General features: G+C 43.9%; 3 protein-coding genes across 6 annotated transcripts; all 3 read left to right on the forward strand.

Annotated features, from left to right (window-relative positions):
* Positions 1 to 22: 22 nt before the first annotated feature.
* Positions 23 to 3835, forward strand: LOC144003952 (RNA-binding protein 4.1-like). Of its 2 annotated transcripts, none has more exons than XM_077500705.1 (4): positions 23 to 123; positions 1334 to 1767; positions 2435 to 3185; positions 3277 to 3835. In XM_077500705.1, exons 2-3 carry the CDS (start codon positions 1356 to 1358, stop codon positions 3175 to 3177), a joined length of 1155 nt encoding a protein of 384 aa, XP_077356831.1. In that variant the 5' UTR covers positions 23 to 123; positions 1334 to 1355; the 3' UTR covers positions 3178 to 3185; positions 3277 to 3835. The 2 variants fall into 2 exon arrangements, with proteins under 2 accessions (XP_077356831.1, XP_077356832.1); XM_077500706.1 differs by lacking the exon at positions 23 to 123 and adding an exon at positions 132 to 1064.
* Positions 3836 to 4528: 693 nt separating this feature from the next.
* Positions 4529 to 8991, forward strand: rbm4.1 (RNA binding motif protein 4.1). 2 transcript variants are annotated; one of them, XM_077499313.1, is made up of 3 exons: positions 4529 to 4801; positions 5718 to 6146; positions 7595 to 8991. In XM_077499313.1, the coding sequence occupies exons 2-3, from the start codon at positions 5741 to 5743 to the stop codon at positions 8377 to 8379; spliced, it is 1191 nt and encodes a 396-aa protein (XP_077355439.1). In that variant the 5' UTR covers positions 4529 to 4801; positions 5718 to 5740; the 3' UTR covers positions 8380 to 8991. The 2 variants fall into 2 exon arrangements, with proteins under 2 accessions (XP_077355439.1, XP_077355440.1); XM_077499314.1 differs by lacking the exon at positions 4529 to 4801 and adding an exon at positions 4818 to 4946.
* Positions 8992 to 9145: 154 nt separating this feature from the next.
* Positions 9146 to 21212, forward strand: sf1 (splicing factor 1). 2 transcript variants are annotated; one of them, XM_077499312.1, is made up of 13 exons: positions 9146 to 9629; positions 9707 to 9979; positions 10540 to 10671; positions 13517 to 13592; positions 17238 to 17390; positions 18252 to 18341; positions 18424 to 18607; positions 18688 to 18803; positions 18914 to 19021; positions 19101 to 19296; positions 19364 to 19571; positions 19703 to 19867; positions 19953 to 21212. In XM_077499312.1, exons 2-13 carry the CDS (start codon positions 9730 to 9732, stop codon positions 20282 to 20284), a joined length of 2010 nt encoding a protein of 669 aa, XP_077355438.1. In that variant the 5' UTR covers positions 9146 to 9629; positions 9707 to 9729; the 3' UTR covers positions 20285 to 21212. The 2 variants fall into 2 exon arrangements, with proteins under 2 accessions (XP_077355438.1, XP_077355437.1); XM_077499311.1 differs by having other exon boundaries at positions 9146 to 9627; positions 19361 to 19571.
* Positions 21213 to 21302: the final 90 nt, after the last annotated feature.

The following is a 21302-nucleotide window of genomic DNA, read 5'->3' on the forward strand; positions in this document are numbered from 1 at the left end:
CCCTGTGTGACCAGTAGGAGGTAGCAACGTGCCTTTGTGCCGTTGAGTCGCACAGTTGGAGGACGCGGAGGCGCCATTTCACTCCTCATTCATTGGCGGCGAGGCCTGTTTTCTTTTACACCGGTAAGTTGGGCGGCTTACATGACATATGTTGTGTAAAAGTGACCAAGAGGGGATATTTAATAGTCTCCCGCTGTTCCCAACCCTTGTTGGCTTTGACTCGGTCACCAAATTGGCTGCTAGCTCACGTTTTGTGCCCGCCTTTCGCAAACGTGCGGACGCCAACTCTACCGACCCCGGACAATGGACGGTTTCGTAGTTTGAAGAGGCTCGATGCACGCCGACGTCACGTTAATAAATAGAATGTTACTTTGGACAAGATATCTTTGAGTCAATTAGATTGGACAAAGTGTAAATTATGGAAGCGAACCTCGTGCCTGTTAGCATAACATAGCTTAGCATTGTGTAGCGCGTGTTAGCTGTCGCTAGAAGTGTGAGCTACTACGTCACAGCATCAAAGCCGACTTGGCGTTATTTTCGTCTATTGATGAACGCTGCCCAGTTACTATTTTATTTTAAACATTGGATTTTAGAAGTAGGGCCGCATTGCGGTTGAGTAATTAGCACGTCTGCCTCAGCTTGTGGATGGAAGTTCGTATTTTGGCTGCGGCCTTCTTGTGTGCATGTTCGCCCTGTGCTTGGTCCCTCCCCCAGACACTACAAAAGCCATTCAATGTTCATTGGGCATTATAAATTGCCCGTAAAATGGAATTTGAATGGTGGTTTGTCAAAATGTGTCCTGTGATTGGCTGACGACTAATATTACATGCGTCATTTCCAAGGTACAGTGGACCGGGCCGGCCCGCGAATTCTGGGATACACTGTAGTTCCCCCCCACCCCCCTGTGTTGAAAGTGCGATTCATTATGTAAACACAGCTATACTGTGATGGTTATACAGTTTAAATCTGAAGCGATTAAAGTAAGCTGTATGTCCACTGGTCCATATATCTTGGGGAAGATTAACACGGCACCACCTCCAGCTGGCTTGTGTTGAGTTGTACAGGTAAGACAAGTCAACCTCGGCAAAATATTAGCATCTTGGAGACATTCCTTCAAATGGTGAATGTGTACGTTTTTGTTTGTCTGTGTATGATGACAAAAGTGGTAAGTACAGTCCCATGTGTTGACATGGCATTAACTAAAATAAAGTGGGAGGTTGCAATTTATTTTTGCTAAATATTTCAGCCCTACTTTGAACTACAGAAGCCTCTAACATCAATGAAAAAAATGCTGACAAATATGCATTAATCACATTTTGTTGGACTCTTCCAGGATCGACAGAGCATCCGCAGTCATGGTGAAAATCTTCATCGGCAATCTGGCCTGCAACTCCAGCGTAGATGAGCTGCGGGGCCTCTTCGAGAAGTATGGCAAGGTCACCGAGTGCGACATAGTCAAGAACTTTGGCTTTGTGCACATGAGCAGCCTGGCCGATGCCGAGAAAGCCATCGAGAATCTCAACCAACACCAGCTGAACGGCTGGCGCATAAACGTGGAGCTGAGCAAGGGCAGGCCCAAGTCCAGCACCAAGCTGCACGTGGGCAACCTCGGCGACGGGGTCACGGTGGACATTTTGCAGGCTAAGTTCGAAGAGTTTGGCTCGGTAGTGGAATGTGACGTAGTGAAGGACTATGCCTTCGTTCACATGGAGCGAATGGAGGATGCCATGGATGCCATTAATAGGTTGGACAACACGGCCTTCAAAGGTGACCTCGCGGTTCGGTGCTCTATGCTGTCCTTAGATTTGGATTGTGCTCTCGTGACCCTTAAAATCCCTTAGCTGATATTTTCCCGAGCGAGCGAGCGAGCGTGACTAACCCTTCAGGTGGACTTAAAAGTTATGTTTTTACGGACAATTTTACTTCGACCAAAACGGTAAATAGTGTCTCGATGCAAAAAATGTGACTGGTCGTATACCTTCCGAAAGTACCGCTAACTAAACGGAAACGATACCCCGGAGAAAAGGTTTAACGTCAATAAACGCAATTGTCATCGATGACAAAATTTCAAACTTCACATTCTAACTTTGATCAGCTCGATATTTGGCAATAACGGATGTGAATTTGATAATGGAATTATGTCAAAGCTTTGGGAGCTGTCATCGATTGAGTGAAGGATGAAAGACGGAATCATTTGTTCAAGATACTGTTAAAATTAAGAAAGCAAAAGTGTTAAAAGCTCCGACATGCCACTGATAACTCATCAATGAATAGTTGAGTCTTGATGGTCTCTAGAGCAACCCGACTGGCTAATGGACACTAAACCACAATTTTGACGGTTTCTGCTCGGCTTTTGCTTGTTTCAAGTCGGTGACAGCCTTCGTGTTGGAAGGCTTCCTTCCGGTCTCATCCGTGTCTTCTCTCTCCTTACAAGGCAAACTGATGAGCGTACAACTGTCCACCAGTCGGCTGCGCACGGCCCCGGGAATGGGAGATCATACCGGCTGCTTTGTCTGCGGGAAACATGGTCACTGGTCGAAAGACTGTCCAGTCGATCGGAACAATAGCCACGGTGACGACATGAGAGGTTTCGGCGGCCGGGGCCCCCCACGCGGTCCCCAAGGTTTTGGCAGGGGCGGCTACGGAATGGGCGGCGCGCCCCCCAATTTCATGGCCGGCGCTGCGTTTAATCGGGGTAGTTACGGCGGCGGCGGCGGCGCCCCGCCGCCACCGCCGCCGCTCCCTCCTCGGAGGCCCGGCCCCGAGGCGGGGGATCGGTACGGTGAGAGGTCTTCGTTTTACGAGCGAGACCGTGTGCACAGTAGTGTTGACTACTATGAGAAGTACAGGGCTCGCCCTTATGGCTCCAGTTATTTCGAGGAGCGCCGCATGTCCTATCTCCCCCCTCCCCCTCCCCCCCCACCCCCTTCTGCCATCTCAAAGTTCTCGAGCGTGGACCCGTACGAGCGGCGTCCGCCGCCGCCCGCGCCGGCCCCTCCCTCGGCTGCCGCTGCCGCTTACTATGCGAGAGAGCACAACCCAATCAGCCGGGTGCCCGTCGCCCCGGCAGGCTATGCCTATGAGCGAAAGCGGCTGTCACCCGTGACGGCTGCCAGAGGCGCCTATATGCCGCCGCGGCCCAAGGAGCACTACATGCAACGCTACGCGCCGTACTGAAGCCCACGGTAAGCCTCGGCCATTTTGAATGAAACCAGAAATTAAAGCAATTACAAAAAAAAAAAAACATTTTTGCATTATCTTCTTTTCATGTTTTAGGTTTTTGACTACTTCTCCGACCATTGTTTTGTCAAGCCTCCAGACTCCCATCAGACTACGTGGTCAATTTGTTATTTTAGTTGTCAAAACTTGTTTTGATTTGAAATTGTTTTTTTTTAAATGTACCCTATATTGCGGGATTGTTTTGCCCGATTTTCAGCGGGATTTTTTTATTTTTTTTTCATCTTTTGCCAATTCACACAAGTCAACATGAAAGTTTATCAAGCATCACTTGTCATTTAAAAAGTATGTTTGTTTGTGGTTGTCACGATCATATGTGAATATGGCGGAAGATCCAATACGTACTCATTTCTTGTATCACAAAGTTTGTTTGCTTACTGAAAGTAATTACTGATGTTCTCATTTGCTCATCCGTATTTCAGTTAAGGCGTTTCTTGTCAAAGTTTTTTTTGTTTTTTTTTACTTGTTTATGCTATTTCATTAGCGTTCATAATAAAATGATCCCACTGTTCCTTGAATAGGAGTGAAGACGATGCTTTAAAAAAAAACAACAAAAAAAAAAACATTCCAAGTTCAAATAAAGTGTCTTTGAGTGATAGTGGGGCATGTAACTTGTCATTGATCTGCATCTTTCTGATTTCATACACAAAACATGTTTCAGTGTGTTGAATCTGGTCTTCAAAGATCCAATGGGTGAATGACTCAGGGCTCGGCCTTTATGCAAGAAGTAGAGGCACCGCTTGTTTTTTTGTTTTTTTAAGCATATAGGTGGAGTTGAATATTGTATTTTTCATACTAGCTGTAATCGTACCAGCATACTTTTTTTTTTTTTTTTTTTTAAATAAAATCATTTTGTTGACAATTTTGCTTTTTTTTCAAACTCTTGAAAATTACCCCAATTTCTATTTTGAGGATGTCAGCATCTAGTTATACTGTAATCCCAAATGTTTAGTATTTCTGAATCACACCGGTGTTATATTCAATGATAGGTAGATGAAAACATTTGAACATACAGTATAAGAACTTGCAGGGAATCTCCGTTGCAAAACATTGGAATTGAGATGCAGCAGTGGTTCAACCCGATCAATAAAGCATCAAATGGACCGCGTTAAAGTATTCAGTAGTGCAAGTTCAATATGTTACTGAAATTGATGTTTAGACTTGGGATAGTGCCGAAAAGTACGCGGAGTGTTACCGATTTACGAAGCCGGAAGTTCTTCCTCAACTCGAGTTCAGAAAATACGCGGAGGGTTACCTTGGTCGCCAGGCCGGAAGTAGCATTAGCAGGCTTGGTAAAACAGTATATTTACTCAACGAAAACCGTGTTAGCGGGTTAAGTGTGAATAGTGTAAAACGTGTTCATTGTGTTTTTACGCACTTGAGCACTATGTGACGCTAATGCAGCATTAAGTTGGTTTGCCATCTGGCAGATAAACACTACAGATGAAGGACCACGAGCCGAAAAGTAGTCCCAGCCCAGCCCCCAGCAGCACTAGTGTTAGCATTTCCGTCAGTCGCCATTTTCTAGTCTGACGATCGTGAACGCTGATTGCGTCTTCATAAGGTAGGCCGTTGACGTGCAATTGGGGGAAAACAAAAAGTCGACGAGTTTTAAGAGCAGGAATTTACAAATCATTTTATTTTGTTTCTATTTCGCCATTAAACCGCAGAGATGACGCAAAAGTGTGGATGGCTCGATAAATCTTGAGGTTCCTTTACACGTGCGATACATGATTTCAAAGTGTTGCGGTACCTTTGAAATGTTCAAATGTTTATTTGCGTTTGATGTTACTGGTTTAATTTTGTTGCTTCGATTGAATGTTTAATTGTGCTAAATCGCCTTTTCTTTTTTCAATAATAAAAAGGTAGGCCACGATTTGCTACTACTGCTAAGGCGGCTATTTTGAAAGCTAACGCGCCTAATACTTTAGCGTCTCTTATCTAATTCCGTATTATAGTCCGGGACCAGTTACGGTGGCGTTTCTATTGAATGTAATCAATCGATTTGAGTAGGCTACTTGGAAGACGATGAGGAGTCGGACATTGATTTAAATCGAGTTAGGCCTCTCGGGAACTCGGCGGCATTTAGCTAAGCTATTGTGTTTAGCGCAAAAGGGTTGGCAGTATTGCGCAGAAAGCCACGTCGGTTGGTGCTTACAAATTTGTTGTACGCATAAGATCACGGAGGGGTGAAATTATCCATATTTAATAATTAAACATCAGTATATGAAGTGGTTATTTTGAACCTCGCGTGATTATGTCGTGAATTGCGCGAGAACTGCAGGTGCAAAATTTGCGCCGCTGAATGTGGACAACAAGGTCGTGTAGTAGTGGTTAGAGCAGTCGCCCCCAAAATACTTGGTCACAAATTCGAATCCCAATATGAACATTATTTTATTTATATTTAAACTACAATTTATTGGAGCCATTTTGTTTTCTCGTAGGTGATGATTTCAAATGTTTTTTTCCCCTCCCTTCAGGAATAAAGTGTAAAAAAGTCACAATGGTGAAAATATTCGTGGGGAACCTGTCTCCTGAGACCACCTCAGACGAACTGCGAGCGCTCTTCTCCCAGTACGGCAAAATCGCCGAGTGCTCCATTCTGAAGAGTTTCGGCTTTGTGCACATGGACAGCAAGGCGGAGGCGGAGGAGGCCATCCGCAACCTACACCAGTATCAGCTGAACGGCCAGGCCATGAATGTGGAGCTGAGCCGTGGCAAGACTCGAGGCTCCACCAAGCTCCACGTGGGCAACATCGCCTGCTCCAACCAGGAGCTGCGGGCCAAGTTCGAAGAGTACGGCGTGGTGGTGGAGTGTGACATAGTTAAAAACTATGCCTTTGTTCACATGGAACGCATGGAGGATGCCATGGAGGCCATTAATCAGTTAGACAACACTGCTTTTAAAGGTGACCTCTTGGGCTGGGCTTATTGGGGAGTGTCTAATGCTATTTAACTGTTCTGTTGTTTAAAAATCAACAGGTAAGTCTTGAATGTGCAACAGGTGAGTGAAACATCGAAGGTCAGCTGCAAGGTAGGGCTGGGCGATTGATCATGATTCATTTGAGTATTGATTTTTGTAGTTCCATGTGTGTCCTTGGTGATGTGCACTGCTTACACTAGCGAGTCTTTAGAGGCGCTAGGTTAGTCAAGCATGGTGTTTTTCAAAATAACAACCAGTGAATTTGGGAACGGAAATAGAATCATGTTGGACAAGAGCCTGATAGAAGGCTGTCGCTGAATGTCATTTCATGATGTTAAATTGAACATTTTCAATGAAATTGTTTGGCAACAGGAAGAAAAAGCTGTTTTATTAAGTGGTGAGGGAAAAAAACGGATTAAAATTTGATTGCTTAGTGAGGGAAAATCAGACGTTTTATTTTCAGGCCATATCGTCCAGCCCTGCTGAAGCGCTATTGTTATAAAGCTGGTATCCGTAATGTTGCATTTTTTGCAAGCTTTGGTCGGTCCCACCTATCATGGGCTGCCTGCATTGGATTAATGTAGTGACTATCAATTGGTATTTTCTTTACTATTGAGTGCCTCATACTGGAATGTGCATGCCCAGCCGTTTTGCTGAAGTCTGAAATCTGAAGGTGAGAAAGATTTGTGAACTTTGCGGAAATTTTACCATCGTTTACCTTCACTGACCCGACACGGGCTTCTGCAACCAACTTTCATCAGCAACGAGTTGTGCTGCCTTTTGTAATTTGAGCGTTGCAGTGTTGTTGATCTAACGGCGAATCAAAAATGGTGTTAAATGATTTTCAACAACAAAAAAATCATTTTTTTTTTTTTTTTTAAGTACAAAGCATGATCCAGCCAAGCTGTTTCCAATACAGTATAAAAATGGTTTTGCACGAATGCACAACTGTATTCATAATTTCACATGTACCTTTTGGTTCAAAAGCAAAGTCTTTATGCAAAATGCAGACTCTGAAATATCCACGTTACTTAATTATTGCCCATATATATTTTTTGCTAATATAGTTACAGTGGGCGGGGCAAATGGCTTTTTCCTTGACAATCGCACTGATTTTGTGGTTCAATTGCAATTTCTGCGGTACCTCAAAAGTGGCGTAGTTTTTCCATTCCAGCGAGTCGGTTGGTGTACAAGGTTGAGTCGTCACGTGTCCGAGCGTGCGCCGCCGACTAAATTAACCATCGTCCTGTTCGGTCGCGTCGCGCGGCGTGCGACGGGCTCGAGCTGGGAAAGTTACGGATTTCAGCTTTAATAATGTGCTGTGTTGTGATGTTTGATATTTCAAGCATAATTTGGGAGTAGCCAAGCACGATGTACAGTTTTGTTTTCCATGATTATTGCACACAAGTCCTTATTGAGTGTTTCTTTTCCAAGGCAAACTGATGAGCGTGAAGCTTTCGACTAGCCGCCTCCGTACTGCGCCGGGAATGGGAGACCGGTCGGGTTGTTATCGTTGCGGGCAGGAAGGCCACTGGTCCAAAGAATGCCCGCTAGATCAAAATGGCTACCACAGAAACGGCTCAGAGCCACACTCTGATGGATTTGATGCCTCGAGATTTGACGGGCGTGCTCAGAACCGGGCTTATCAAGCGGGCTTCAGCGGCGCGGAAGCGGAGTACGGCGCCGGCTACGCTCCTGTACCTGGCGTTTCCCGTGGTGGCGCTCACAGCGGCAATGCGGCGGCGTTCAGAGCGGGTCCGGGCTTCGACAATGCAGCGAGATTCGGGCCGCATCCAGGTTACGGCGTGTCCGGCAGCGGGGCCGCATACCAGACCGACGGCTCGTACTATGGCGCGGTGCCAGGCTACCCGGTGCGCCGGTCGCCTTACGAGGAGCGAGATCCGTACGGAGTTGTGGACTACTACGGGAAGTACAGGGCCAATATGTACGGCGCCGGTTATTACGAGGACCAACGCGCCGTACCCACGCCTGCTGCGACGGCGGCCTCTTCTGCACCTGTTATGAGGGAACGTGCTCCGCCGTCGAGCATGGACCCGTATCAGGTCGCTCAGGTCCCGCCTGCACAGATCCCGGTCCCCCCATACGTCACACGTGACCGGAGTCCGATTCGGAGAGTCCCCGCCGAGGGCGAAGGATACACGTATCCGGGGTCGCAGATCCCCACGGTGGCCACGACTGCCAATAAGTACTACCTCTAACTATCCGCCGGGTCCGCCGATGTTTGTCTCACGCAGACATGACAAGTGATAGTGGGGTAGCTTAGCCTTTAAGCAAGTGGTCATTAGTGAGAGAATGAGATCTAGTTGGTCATGTCGTGACCCCTCCCCCCCGGAAAAAAAAAAAAAAAATCAACAGTGTCCAACTTTGATAGGCAGAAAGTCAGTGTGAATACATATTCGTTCCACTCCATTTGAAAGTAGCAACATTCTTTAAGAGTTCAGTCAGTGTAATATTGGTGCATGTATTTTTTCTTAGGCAAGTTTAATTAAATTTTTTCTTTTTTTTGGCATAGTTTGAGACCTTAACAGTGTAGCTACATATATGGGCAATGGTGTAACATGTAAATACTATGCTTAAATTGCCGACATTTTAGTTAAGCCTTGGATAGCATACCTGTTTGTTCTAGTGGGAAGGCCTCCTTTTTTCCCTCGTAGTATAATAGAAATGTCTGCTTGGGTTATAGTAAAATAAAAGTTGTGATTTGCATTGCTGTAAACACCCACTATTTTTTTTTCCATCAAATTTTGATTCATTATATGGACCCTTTGATGTTTTTGTTGTCGCCTCCTAAATAAACAGAATTAAGTCAACTGTTGGGTGTGTTTCAATTCAATTTGTTGGAATAGAGACTAATGCTACTTGTAGCCATCATATAACTCCAACAAGCAAAGCTCCGTTTATCGTTGATTGGACTTTTTTTCTTTTTTAATACATTCATGACTGGACATAAAAGGTGATTTATTTTTTCGCCCTACCATCAGTACATTGACTATTGAATGTGAATACTTTGCATTCACCATTGGTTCTTGTCACCAGCCATTTAGAGGTCACGCAAACACGTTAAAATTGATGTACTTTTTCCTATTCGTAGTATAAAATGAACCTAATTTGCGCACGTTCTTGGAATATGGGAGGAACTTCACACGAGATTTGAACCCTAAACCTTCCAATTGTGCGTTGCCACTGTCATGGAAAAAGTTTTAGCATTTAAAATGTGAAAATTACTCGACATTGTACTGTTTTGATAGTGCTCAAGTTAAGGGTGAAGCCAGCACGCTGAACATGTCGCTTATTTCATCTCCGTGTGACGTCATTTAGGTGATGCTTATGCCGACCAATAGGAGAGCACTTTACTGCTGCGTTTCCTCCCTCCCGCGAGCAAGTCTTTTGTGGTTTCTGAGCGAGACGCCATTTTGATTTCTCGAACGAGGGTCGCGAAAATAACAGCGTGAGGCGTTCAGCTTGTTTTCAGCACATTCAGGCACTCAATTAACCCAACTTTTTTTTTTTTTTTTTTTCCGACAGCGGGTGGACGGGGGCAGCCCAAAATGGCTACGGGCGCAAACGCAACTCCTTTGGGAAAGTTGCACCCCAGCATCGGCGCTAAACGAGGCTTCGACGCAGGGCCGGGCGCCGGGAACGGCATGATGCCGAGCCCGGGCCCCGCCGCGTCCTTTCCGCCGTTACAAGGATTCCAACCTCCGATGCCAGCCCCGGCCTTTGCGCAGACGCACCAGTTTAGCGCGCCGGGTGGGTTTTCACCCCAGCCTCCTCAACCACAACAGCCCGGCGGTCAAGGTAAAGCACATCTTTCTTCAGCAATGGCTAACGAACGTCAGCTAACGACGATAACGTGGCTAGTTAGCTTGATGGCGCGGGTTAACCAACACCGCCTCGGACCAAAAAGAAACGAGCAAAATAGTTTGTGCTATTTGTCGTACTATTTAAATGTACATTTCCCTCGGCATTAACGTTACGGTCAGTTGAAAGTGCCCCATGTTGTATGATAACACACGGTAATTTGAAATGAATTGAAATTCCGTCGCAGCGCAGAAAACCAAAGTTGTTTTTATGAAGAAAAATGTCCACCACCGTCATCAAACTGGTTTTTAAATACGTCCGGAAAAGGATTGGATGCCCGTAGTGGGCGTGGCCTAGTGAATGACGTCGGGTTTCTGGTTTCCACAGGTGCATTGAATCCCCGCGTACTGGCGGTTTCGCACCCCCTGATTCACATATTGGCAATTTGTTTGAATATTTTAGTTAGTTCTGCACAGTTTTAATTTCAAACAATCAAAATGAGATGATATGCATTGGTCACACATTTCTGTGGTTTTCTCAATTCTATTTCTCTTTAGATTTCAGCCAGAAGAAACAAAGGAAGAAGAGCCGTTGGAGTAGTGAGACACCCGATCAGAAAACTGTCATACCGGGTATGCCCACTGTCATCCCTCCTGGTCTGACCCGGGACCAAGAGAGAGCCTATATAGGTAATTTTTAAACAATAGTTAACTGTTATCTAATGTCACATTGTCCGTGTAATGTACGGTGTTGATTCCCTAACACGTTTCAATATAGGAGGTTACTTTTGACATTTCATTTTATTGTATTTCATATCTACACAATGCAGAGAGATGACTTTTTGATTCAATTTTTACTCAACCACCCGAAGTTAATGGTTAACTCTGGTCATCTTCTGAGTGGTGTTAAAAGTGCTGTGGCAGTTGTTCCCTGCCGCTGTGCGGTTTGCATACCATTGGGCATCCATAAGCAAGTCAGTGTCTGCCGAATGAGAAAACACCTTCGCTTGCTGTTATCTGTCCATAAACTGCAGGTCACAGTCTTGCCTGACCCACCCCCCCTTCCTATCCACCCAAAAACACATCAAAATTGTTCCTGTGCATGGAAGCTCATAACGTCCTTCTTAACAAGCTGAAGTTCTGCTTTGTGTATTTTTATTTTATTTTTTGTTTGTGTGAGCAATGCTGCTTCAATGGCAAACAGATTTGATCAAAATTGTAAAGCGAACCACTTATTTCATCAGTGCAGCTACTCTGGGGCTAAACTAATCTTGAGCAATTATTTGCATTATAAGTGCCTTTCAGCAGCAGTGTGGCACCCACAGACTGCCTTCATGGGCCCTCAACAGGGTGTTCTGAAGCACAACACGCGTCCTTTTCATCAATAACTGACATTGTTTTCGATGTCGAGTCATTTGGTAATGGTTATTTGTAGCTGGTATGTGAACATTCATTTTTGGCCACTTTTACGTTGTCACACTTGGCTGTTTCTTTTGCCCATTCACTAATTATAATACAGGATGTCTCAATAAAATAGACACTATCCACTCCCCCCCCCTCCCCTTTTTTTTGTTTTTGTTTTAGATATCATTTAGACAGATGTGAAGCCATAGCATTTGACAGCGTAGGCTTTCTGAGGCAATTGACATTCGGGCAGCATCGCCACAAAGAAAGATCTTTAAAAAACAAAACAAAACTGCAACGCCTAAGATGTCAAATGCTGAGATGGTTTTGCGTCTGTGGAATGATACTTGGAACAAAATTGACAAAAAGGAAATGTGTAGTGATTTTTAGGACACCCTGTACACGGGGAAATGCCTTTCATAGAAGCAACGTGACAAGAGAATCTGCAAATTTGTCAAGACAACTTTATCTTATTGTTTTGTTTTGTTTTGTTTTTCTCCATAGGGATGCACTGATTTAATGAGCAGGCAGTTTTGCCCCACTCATTTGCCACCGCTATCCACAGAATAAAATAATTGCAATCCCTTCTGAAGAAAATGTTTGAGTAACCAATGGCACTTAATTTGGTCAAGCTAAACGCAATCGGTGCATCTCTACTCACGGATATATTAGTAATTGCAGCAAATAAGATGTACAGTAATCACAAGCACAGGGCACAAGTCAGTTTCACAGAGAAAGTTGTTTTTAAAAAAATCAAATCAAATCGGAAAAGCGCTAACTTTCTCTGTGAACTACAGACATAAAGGCTGTGTTCGGAATCACGAGCGATCCCCTATATAGTGAGATATTGTAGTGCTGTTCAAATGTACAGTGAGTGTCAGTTAGCCCCTGTAGAGCGCCTTCAATATATCCTGCAATGTTTTTTTCAAAAGGAGTGAACAACAAATGGTCAAGCAGAAAAGCTTTGCATCCCATTAAGTCTTGCGGTGAAACAGAACAAGCAACATATCACAAATATACATGGATATAAAATGATTTGGGAAAATTCTGTCCGTTAAATAAGGTTAAGAATAAAGTGATTGTTTATTTTAGGACTGGGCGATTAACCGAAAATTTACCGTAACCGAAATTTACGACGACGTCATTTTTTCTCATGTCGGTAAATTCGGTGTTTTAATAAAAAAAGAAAATAAGTCTTTTCATCTGTTTTGGCTATATTCATTCCCCTTTAAGACAGTTCAGCGTGTGTCGTCACGTGACTCCACCCAGTCCTAACACGAAGGGAAACGGATGAGGAAATGGCGGCCGCGGCTGGTTGAAACAGCGGAACTGGTAGTCATGGCAGGAGAAGTGTCCTTTTTACTAAGCGGGACATACATCTGACTTTCATCCGCATAGCGGTGAAAAGAAATTCCATGTTTTCTAAGGATGGAGCCCAAGGGCAGCAAATATGAGAACAGGATGGGCCCCAATACAGATCCTTGTGGAACACCATAAGACAGTGGGGCGGGGCGGGACTCGGAGCACCCAAGGCGAACACAGAATGTTCTGTCGGCCAAGTAGGATCGAAACCACTCGAGCACTACCACCAATGCCCACCTGGTGCTGTAAACGAGCCAACAGAATAATAATAATAATAATAATAATAATAATGGTGTGCCCAACTGGCCTTTGAAAACTATTTTGAATTCAACTGATAAGTGAACTATCTTCTGGTGGGTCGGAAATGATTCCGAACACAGCCGCACACTTGCTTTAACTGTATTGCCATTGTCTATTGTTGTTTGGTAATTATATGGTCTCTTACCTGCGTACGTTTGAATGTTTATATGACAAACCGTTTTAAATGAATCGTTGTTATGGTGAGCGACTGTGAGATGTTTTACTTGTTTGGTCATCATCCAGGAGGAGCATATTTGCTAATGTTAAAAAAACGGGTAGAAATTAATATCTTAAATGCTGTTCACATGTATTTGAAATCCCTGTTGCTTTACATCCCTTTTTTTTTTTAAACCTCATAAATGAGCGAGACCGTACTCCCCTGTGTGGAGTGTTGTTTCTTTTTGATGGTGTTGTGATAACCACATTTTCCCCCATCCTTGTTTTTCTTTCCTAACCTGAATTCTTCCAGTCCAACTGCAGATCGAAGACCTGACACGTAAACTGCGTACAGGAGACCTGGGAATCCCTGTTAACCCTGAGGACAGGTCGGAAAAAGATTAAACCCATCAACAGTAACACTTTCTCTACCTTATTGACTTATTTTTTGTTTTTGGAAGAAAACTGCTCATTTTCAGTATATTTATGTTGTGCTGTGCTTAGAAATTAGTCTAAAATCTTAGATTTGACATATGTAGTTTTAAAAATCCTAGTTTTAGAGAAGTGACTTATCATTTGATAATTATTCATCATGGCTGGCCTATTAATTTTATGTATGACAATTGGAGACTCTCCAGTAAACTTGAAGGCAAATGTTTGCCTGTGTGACATTGGTGTCCCATAACAGCAAAACAAAACTATGTATAAAATAAGATTTGCAAGACTCTTAGGGTTGTGTAATTAATCCAAATTCAATTTCAGTTATTATTACACTCCACAATTACAAAATTAGCATAATCGTAAAAGATGATTATTCATAGTAATTTGAGTTGTTTAGATTTATACATTTGCACCTTTTTTAAATTTTAAAATAATTTAATAAATTTTGCTTCATCCAAAAGGAACATGCACAATTTTGTTACACTCCACAATTACAAAATCAGCATAATCAAAAGATTATTCATTCTAATTTGAGTTGTTTTATTTATACATTCGCACTTTTTTATTTTAAAATGATTTCATAAATTTTGTTTCATCCAAAATGAAGAATTTCATTTGTCTAATCTTTGTTTTGTAACAAAAAAGTCCAATACTGCACAGTGCACATGCTGCACTCCAATTTCAAAACAAGTAAATATATATTATAAATTCTGTTTAGAAACTTACATAGTGTTTCTATTTTTTGTATTGGGCTTAATATTTTTAAATGCTTAAACATTTTCTTGTCTTCTACCAAAACACATAATCATTTGAATAATCGTGATTTCAATTATTGCCAAAGTAATTGTGATTGTTTTTTTTTTCTCCTCCATAATCGAGCAGGCCTATATACTCTTCTTCAATCCTGTTCTGTTAAAATAGTAGTAGAATTTTTACACCTCAGTTTTTTTTGGGTTTGTGGGTACTGTTGTAGTTTTTGTCTAGCAATTAAAAAAAAAAAAAAAAAAAAATCATTATGCGTAAAATGATTTTTGATTTTTTTCCCCAAACACAAAATTGTGTAAATCTCTCATAGTTCAGAGGAATTAGTTCTTTTTTTAAAGTACCGACAAAGAGATGCACTTTCCAGCCTGTTGTCTTTTCTTAGTGGACCCCAAAGTACAAGAATAGCACTCAACATATTTGATGAGTTTAGCAGGAAAATTCAGAAATGTCTGCAAGAAGATGTCCCACAGGAAATGGCTTGTTCTTGGGTGTGAAGTGACTTTTTTTTTTTGTTTTTTTCTTTTAAGTATTTAATGGCAACATAAGGCAAGCCTCAGGGTCCCAAGCAAAAGCCACGTGTGTCCCCCTACTTAACTGTTAGCATACCTGGTAACTACGTATGTTGTGGTGGCAAATTCGACTCTTCACGGTATTTTTATTGAATGTTTTGGTAGACCCGTTATATAAAGTCTCAACAAAACCAGTTGCACCTACAATCGGATCTGGCAGCAGGATGATTCCTGATTGCTATCGTTAGTTTCATATCGCAGTCGAAGTCGATGGCTCGGCCAAATTTGCATTTGTCTACAGTGAACACGTCTGATACACGATTGTCAACCCGCTACTGTAGAGGGAAAAAAATCGCCCCAACACACCACACATACTAGGGCAAAATAGTTTTGAAAAATTCTACAACCAAAGTTTTTCTTTCCCCCCTCATATTGCGATTCAATACAGGGAGTCCTCGAGTTATGGATGAGTTCCGTTCCAACGCTGGCGATGTAAACCGAATTTCGACTTAAGTCAGATTTCACCGTTAAAGTCAATATTTATCTCAAAATACTTTTGTGCCACCCGGAAGATGCCGAAGCCAATAATTTGTGTTTCTGAACACACATTCATTGTTGACGGACAGCAAAGCGGAGCCACTGGAAACTTAAAACACGGAAATGTGACGCGCCTGATGGCGAGTTGACCTGCTCGATGGACGTCGGTTGCCGGAGGTCACAACACAACTTGAGATAACTTTCAAATGCATGCTTACTGTTGGAAATTAATCAAAAAGAAGGTGCTACCAACGAGGCACGAGGGTCGTGAAGTCGAAACGTTGCAGGCCACATGCGTCGTAACTTGACTCCCTGTATGCATTTATTTTTTCAAGGTACTCCGATTTTCTTTTTGTTTTCTTAACACAAACAATAAATTGATCTGTATTATAATGAACAATGTCGTTATTGTTCTACATAACCGTTTTGGTTATATATATCTTAAGTTATGCTCAAATAAAGGAAAACGAACAATGAATTAATATAAATGTTTACATTCCAACTTCAATTACAGTTGATAACTTCCTAAACACTTTGATTTGCAGTCTGTGTTCACGACGACAACTTGACCACCTTCTACCAAACAAGTGTGGCGTAAACATGTCAAGTCTGCATCATAATGCAATTAAGTCTGTGGCTTTATCAATCATGTAACAATGATATGGAAACGTGAACTGCGTTTGACATGCATGAAACCTATTGAGAGCGTATATGAATATGAACTAAAGCCACCGACCAACCGAAATGAAGCGGCGGTTTTGTCCCCACCCCAATTTGCAGTCTTTACGATTTGAAAATTGCATACGACTAGACTGCAAAGTTGATTCAAATTCAATTAATTGTTCAACACTACCACACTTTACAGGATAATCTTGAGGGATATCCGATAACCGGGCCTGTTCTGACATTGTGAATTCCGCAATTCGGCCCAATTGTCAGTATGTGTGTACCCGGCTTTAGAGTCCTTGTCAACTGTACATGCTGAAGAGTTTGTAAACATACAAACAGACGTTTTCACAGCAACCCAAAGGTTGATTTTTGCAGCTGAAACCCTCTAATGCATCGTTCCCGCATCTATTGGGACAATCAAGCGGAGGTGCTTCACGTCGTCAGCGCTGGAGTGATTTTTTGGATGTCTCCCTCCATGTGCTTCGCGTCACATGGTGAACAAATGTGTTTCTCCGCTGGGAGAGCGTAGGAAAAGGTGGATATCTAATCCTAATTCCTTTCCTCTAACCCAAATTACCCCACGTCAACCTAACCCTTTTTCAAGCACAGAGCCTCCCTAACGCAGCGCCGCAGGTTTTCAGCATCCACGGGGAGGTCCGGACCTCTTCCGCCACGTCAGCACCGAGCAGCTCTCAGCGCCTCTGCTTAGGATTTCATTTTCCTCCCAACTTTTCTCTCTTTTAGGCCAACAATCCTGTACGCAGGTGTAACTATGGCCAATGTGTTTGGTTGCTTTCAGAGTATTGGAGCGCCACGTAACTCTGGTTACGCTCAAGAGTTCTGTTGAGCAGCGTGTGACGTGTCGGTGCCATATTCCTGAGTCACTTCCTCGACCACTGGCAACAAGTCACATAGAATAAGGACTTATTCAGTAGATCGACATTTTATGCCATATTATCTCATCATGACAGACAGACATTATATATATATATAAAAAAATAAAAATCAAAAAGTTTGCTGAGTTTAGCCATAGGGAGATTTTCTGACAATTGTAAATTGGGGGTGGGGAAGGAGCCACTGACAGTTTCCTCGTTGTCTTCCATTTTCCTCCAGGTCTCCCTCGCCGGAGCCCATCTACAACAGCGAGGGCAAGAGGCTGAACACGCGCGAGTATCGCACGCGCAAGAAGATCGAGGAGGAGCGCCACGCCCTCATCACCGAAATGGTCGGCCTCAACCCCGAGTTCAAGCCGCCTGCCGATTATAAGTACGTGGCCAAACGCCCTCAGTGCAGTTGCTGGCTTTGAGGCGGGGGTGGGTCAACGTTATAAACAGATCTTTTGTCGATTAGGAGGAAAAAAAAAGGGAAACCATATATGTACTATTTTTTGCTATATTTGACTAATTATGTCATGTTAATTATTACAATAGAATCTCAATTTCTATATAATTTAGTTTGGTTACCAATTATTTAATCAAATGAAACTTTTTTTTTTTTTTTTTTGTATATGGAAATGTAATCTTTTTTTTATAATGAAGGTTGCAGCTAACCATTTTTAGTCTTTTTTTTTTTTTTTTTTTTTTTATGTCAATGAATCAGATTAAAAAAAAAAAATCAAATGAACTTATTTCAAATTGGCAGTGCAGATTCACAAATTTAGTAATTATGATTCATTAACTGGTTTGGGCTGTGAAATTAACAAAAATGTTGACCATTATTTATCACATTAAATAATGTTTACCAATGTTTTATTTTGAAACGGCTAAATTTGCTTTTATGGAAGACCACAGACATCTCAGAAAGTTTCCTTCTGATTTGGGCAATTTTAAATTAAACGAGGTCCCTAAAGGATTTCATCAATTACAGATGACCAGGAATTAATTAGTGGCAAGAAATGATGTAACCATGTTTTCATGAGAAATATAAAATCATTAACTATTTTTTAAGAGGGAGAAACTGCAAAAATGAATGAAACTAATATGACAGGACTCTTGATAATGTAAAGGCTAGCCTGGGTCAATATTGGGCATTCTTTGGTTGGTTTTTGGTTCCACGGTGCAACTAAAAGGCTCATTTTTATGTCACTGAGTCATCAGTGTATTGTCCTTTTTTTTTTTTCCTGCGCAGACCTCCAGCCACCAGAGTTAACGACAAAGTGATGATTCCTCAAGACGAATACCCTGAGATCAACTTTGTCGGTCTGCTTATTGGACCGCGGTGAGTTAAAAGTTCAGGCTTAAGTCAAAGTCATCTTTGTGCGTTCTTATTTGTGTGTGTGTGTTTTATTTTTTTAAATTAGTGGTAACACTTTGAAGAACATCGAGAAAGAATGTTGTGCCAAAATCATGATCCGCGGCAAAGGGTCCGTGAAGGAGGGCAAGGTGGGCAGGAAGGACGGACAGATGCTGCCCGGCGAGGATGAGCCTCTGCACGCTCTGGTCACGGCAAACACGATGGAGAATGTCAAGAAAGCGGTGGAGCAGGTGTTTACTTCAGCATCCGCACCCACCCATGTTTTTTCCTTTGGCCTCGCAGTGGCCATTAATAAATGATGTGCCCTTAGATCCGCAATATCCTTAAGCAAGGCATCGAGACGCCCGAGGACCAGAACGACCTGCGAAAGATGCAGCTGAGAGAGCTCGCCAGGCTCAACGGCACGCTGAGGGAAGACGACAACAGGTTGGTTGGAGGCTTTTATTTCCACACCGACGATTTGGATTCTTCCAGGCTCGTACTGATTCCGATATAACCCAAGTCGCAGTTATCGAGACCCCCCTCTTTGTCCGTAGGATCCTGCGTCCTTGGCAGAACACGGAGCCCCGCAGCATCACCAACACCACCCTGTGTACAAAGTGTGGCGGAGCGGGCCACATCTCCTCTGACTGCAAATACACCAGGTGAAGATGAAATCCTGGCCGTTTTCGTCCACTTTATTCTGACGTCCAAACTAAACGTCTTCATGTTTGCATCGCGTAGTACCTTTGCTGCCCAAAGAGCGACGGGCGGCGAGCCCCCACAGTCAGCGCAGGATAAGGCTCGGATGGACAAGGAGTACCTGTCGCTCATGGCCGAGCTTGGGGAGGCCCCGCTGCCGGCGCCGGGTGGGGGACATGCTGGCGCGCAAGGAGGACCCCCCAGGGCGTCTGTGCTCAACAACAGCCAGGCACCGCCAGTAAGTATTTTTTTTAGATGTCGATCTTCCCGTTTCGATTTTGTCTGACTCATTGCATGTCCAGCAGAACCGGCCTCCATGGATGGGTTCTGGTTCCAACGACAACAGGAACTTCCACGGCATGCACGGGGGAGGCCCTCACAACTTCCCTCCCCCCATGCCCAGCATGGGGGGCCCTCCGATGCCCCCCAATCCCAACGGCATGCCTCCCCCGTGGATGCAACCTCCCCCTCCGCCCATGGGCCAGGGCCCGGGACCTCACGGGCACCCCATGGGTGAGCACCAACCCCAACTCGATGAAGACAAATTTGGCAACAGGACGTTGCAGAAAATGCACCAAAAAAGCAAACAAGTGGCTGGTAATATGTTAGACTTTTCATTTGGATTGTTTGGTCCTTTTTTTTAGGCATGATGCCACCCCCGATGGGCATGATGCCCCCTCCGCCACCTCCTCCCAACAGTCAGCCGCCGCCTCCCCCTTCCGCTCCTTTGCCTCCATGGCAACAGCAGGCTCCTCTTCCACCTCCAACAAGCAGCATGGCAACAAGTTCACCGTTGCCCTGGCAACAAAGTAAGGACACCTAAAAAATAGAGATGGACACTTGTTCATTCAACGCTCACACCATCCCCCACCTCCCAATTGTATTTTTCCGCAGATACCCCCACCACATCCAGCCCTGGCACGGGCTCTCTCCCTCCATGGCAACAGCCGCAGCAGCCCGCGGCCTCAGCGCCTCAGCCCCCACCTCCAATGGGTGCCCCCTCCATGGTGCCGCCTCCCCCGGGCGTCCAGCCCCCCCTGCCCCCCGGCGCGCCCCCTCCTCCGCCGCCGCCGCCCCCCGGCTCCGCCACCATGATGTACGCCCCGCCGCCGCCGCCCCCGCCGCCGATGGACCCTTCCAATTTTGTGATGATGGGGATGGGGGTCCCGGGCATGCCGCCGTTTGGCATGCCCCCAGCACCTCCTCCTCCCCCACCCCAAAATTAAGAGCCTAATGTGAAGAGAACCGCCCACATCACAACATCCAATAGACCGAGATCATCATCAGATTGTCCGTCTGTTCACAAATAAAACCAGTGCTTTTATTTTTTGTATGCCACCGGACAGATTTAGGGAGAAGGAGATATTTGGTATTTTGGGGCGTGTGGGGGGGACAGCTTGAAGTACAAAGTGTCAATTGTAAAACTCCCTGACAATGTCAATTAAAACTGGCCATAGTTAATGATTGGCAGGTGCCTGGTGGGATACAATGCGGTCGTGTATGAGCACGCATTTCTAGTTTTGTACGGTTCCTCTTGTAACGACACGTCTGCAACAGATAGGATGTTAGTTCACGTTGTGTAAATTGAAGAGTTCTGCTCTTTTTAAAGTTTGTATATCAATGCAAAGGCTCCATCTGTGTCTGAGTGTGTGTGTTGGGGGTACACACAAACACTTGCTCTCAGGCCTCAGTTCTGCAGTGCTATGCAGTATCTTTTCTTTTTTTTTTTGTCTACTGAATAAAAACCTCAAATGATGGTATTTGATTACTTGCATGATCCATTTCAAGAGATGATTGTGTTAGGAGTGGATAAAGGTCTATTCCGATGTTTGCTGTTGGGTTTGAGTTAACTTAGAGTAATATTTTTGTAAGACGTGTGTTTTTGAGGATTTGTTTGCATGGTTCTCAGTTGTGACATTTGAGTTTGAACGGGGAAATGTGTCCTTACCAACTCTTCTGGACTACTTGAATGCTGTCTGAATTTTTTTTTTTTTTTTTTCCCCCCTCTGCATCACCCGTAATGAAGCTTTGTTTTGCTTCTGCAAGGCCAAACAAACCAAGTAACTGCAGTTCAAATGTTTGTTTCGTTCTGTTTCTCCATCGCTTGTTTGAGTTAAATTGCTTGATTAGAAATAAAATGATTCAATGGGTTGAGTGCGGTTTCCTGACAACGATTTTTTTCTCTCTGCCAAATAGGGGGAGGGGGGGGGTCTGTTTCCGTTACGTAACCTCTTATTCAGTGTG

The sequence above is a fragment of the Festucalex cinctus genome, chromosome 16, assembly GCF_051991245.1.
Source record: "Festucalex cinctus isolate MCC-2025b chromosome 16, RoL_Fcin_1.0, whole genome shotgun sequence".
NCBI classification, from domain to species: domain Eukaryota; kingdom Metazoa; phylum Chordata; class Actinopteri; order Syngnathiformes; family Syngnathidae; genus Festucalex; species Festucalex cinctus.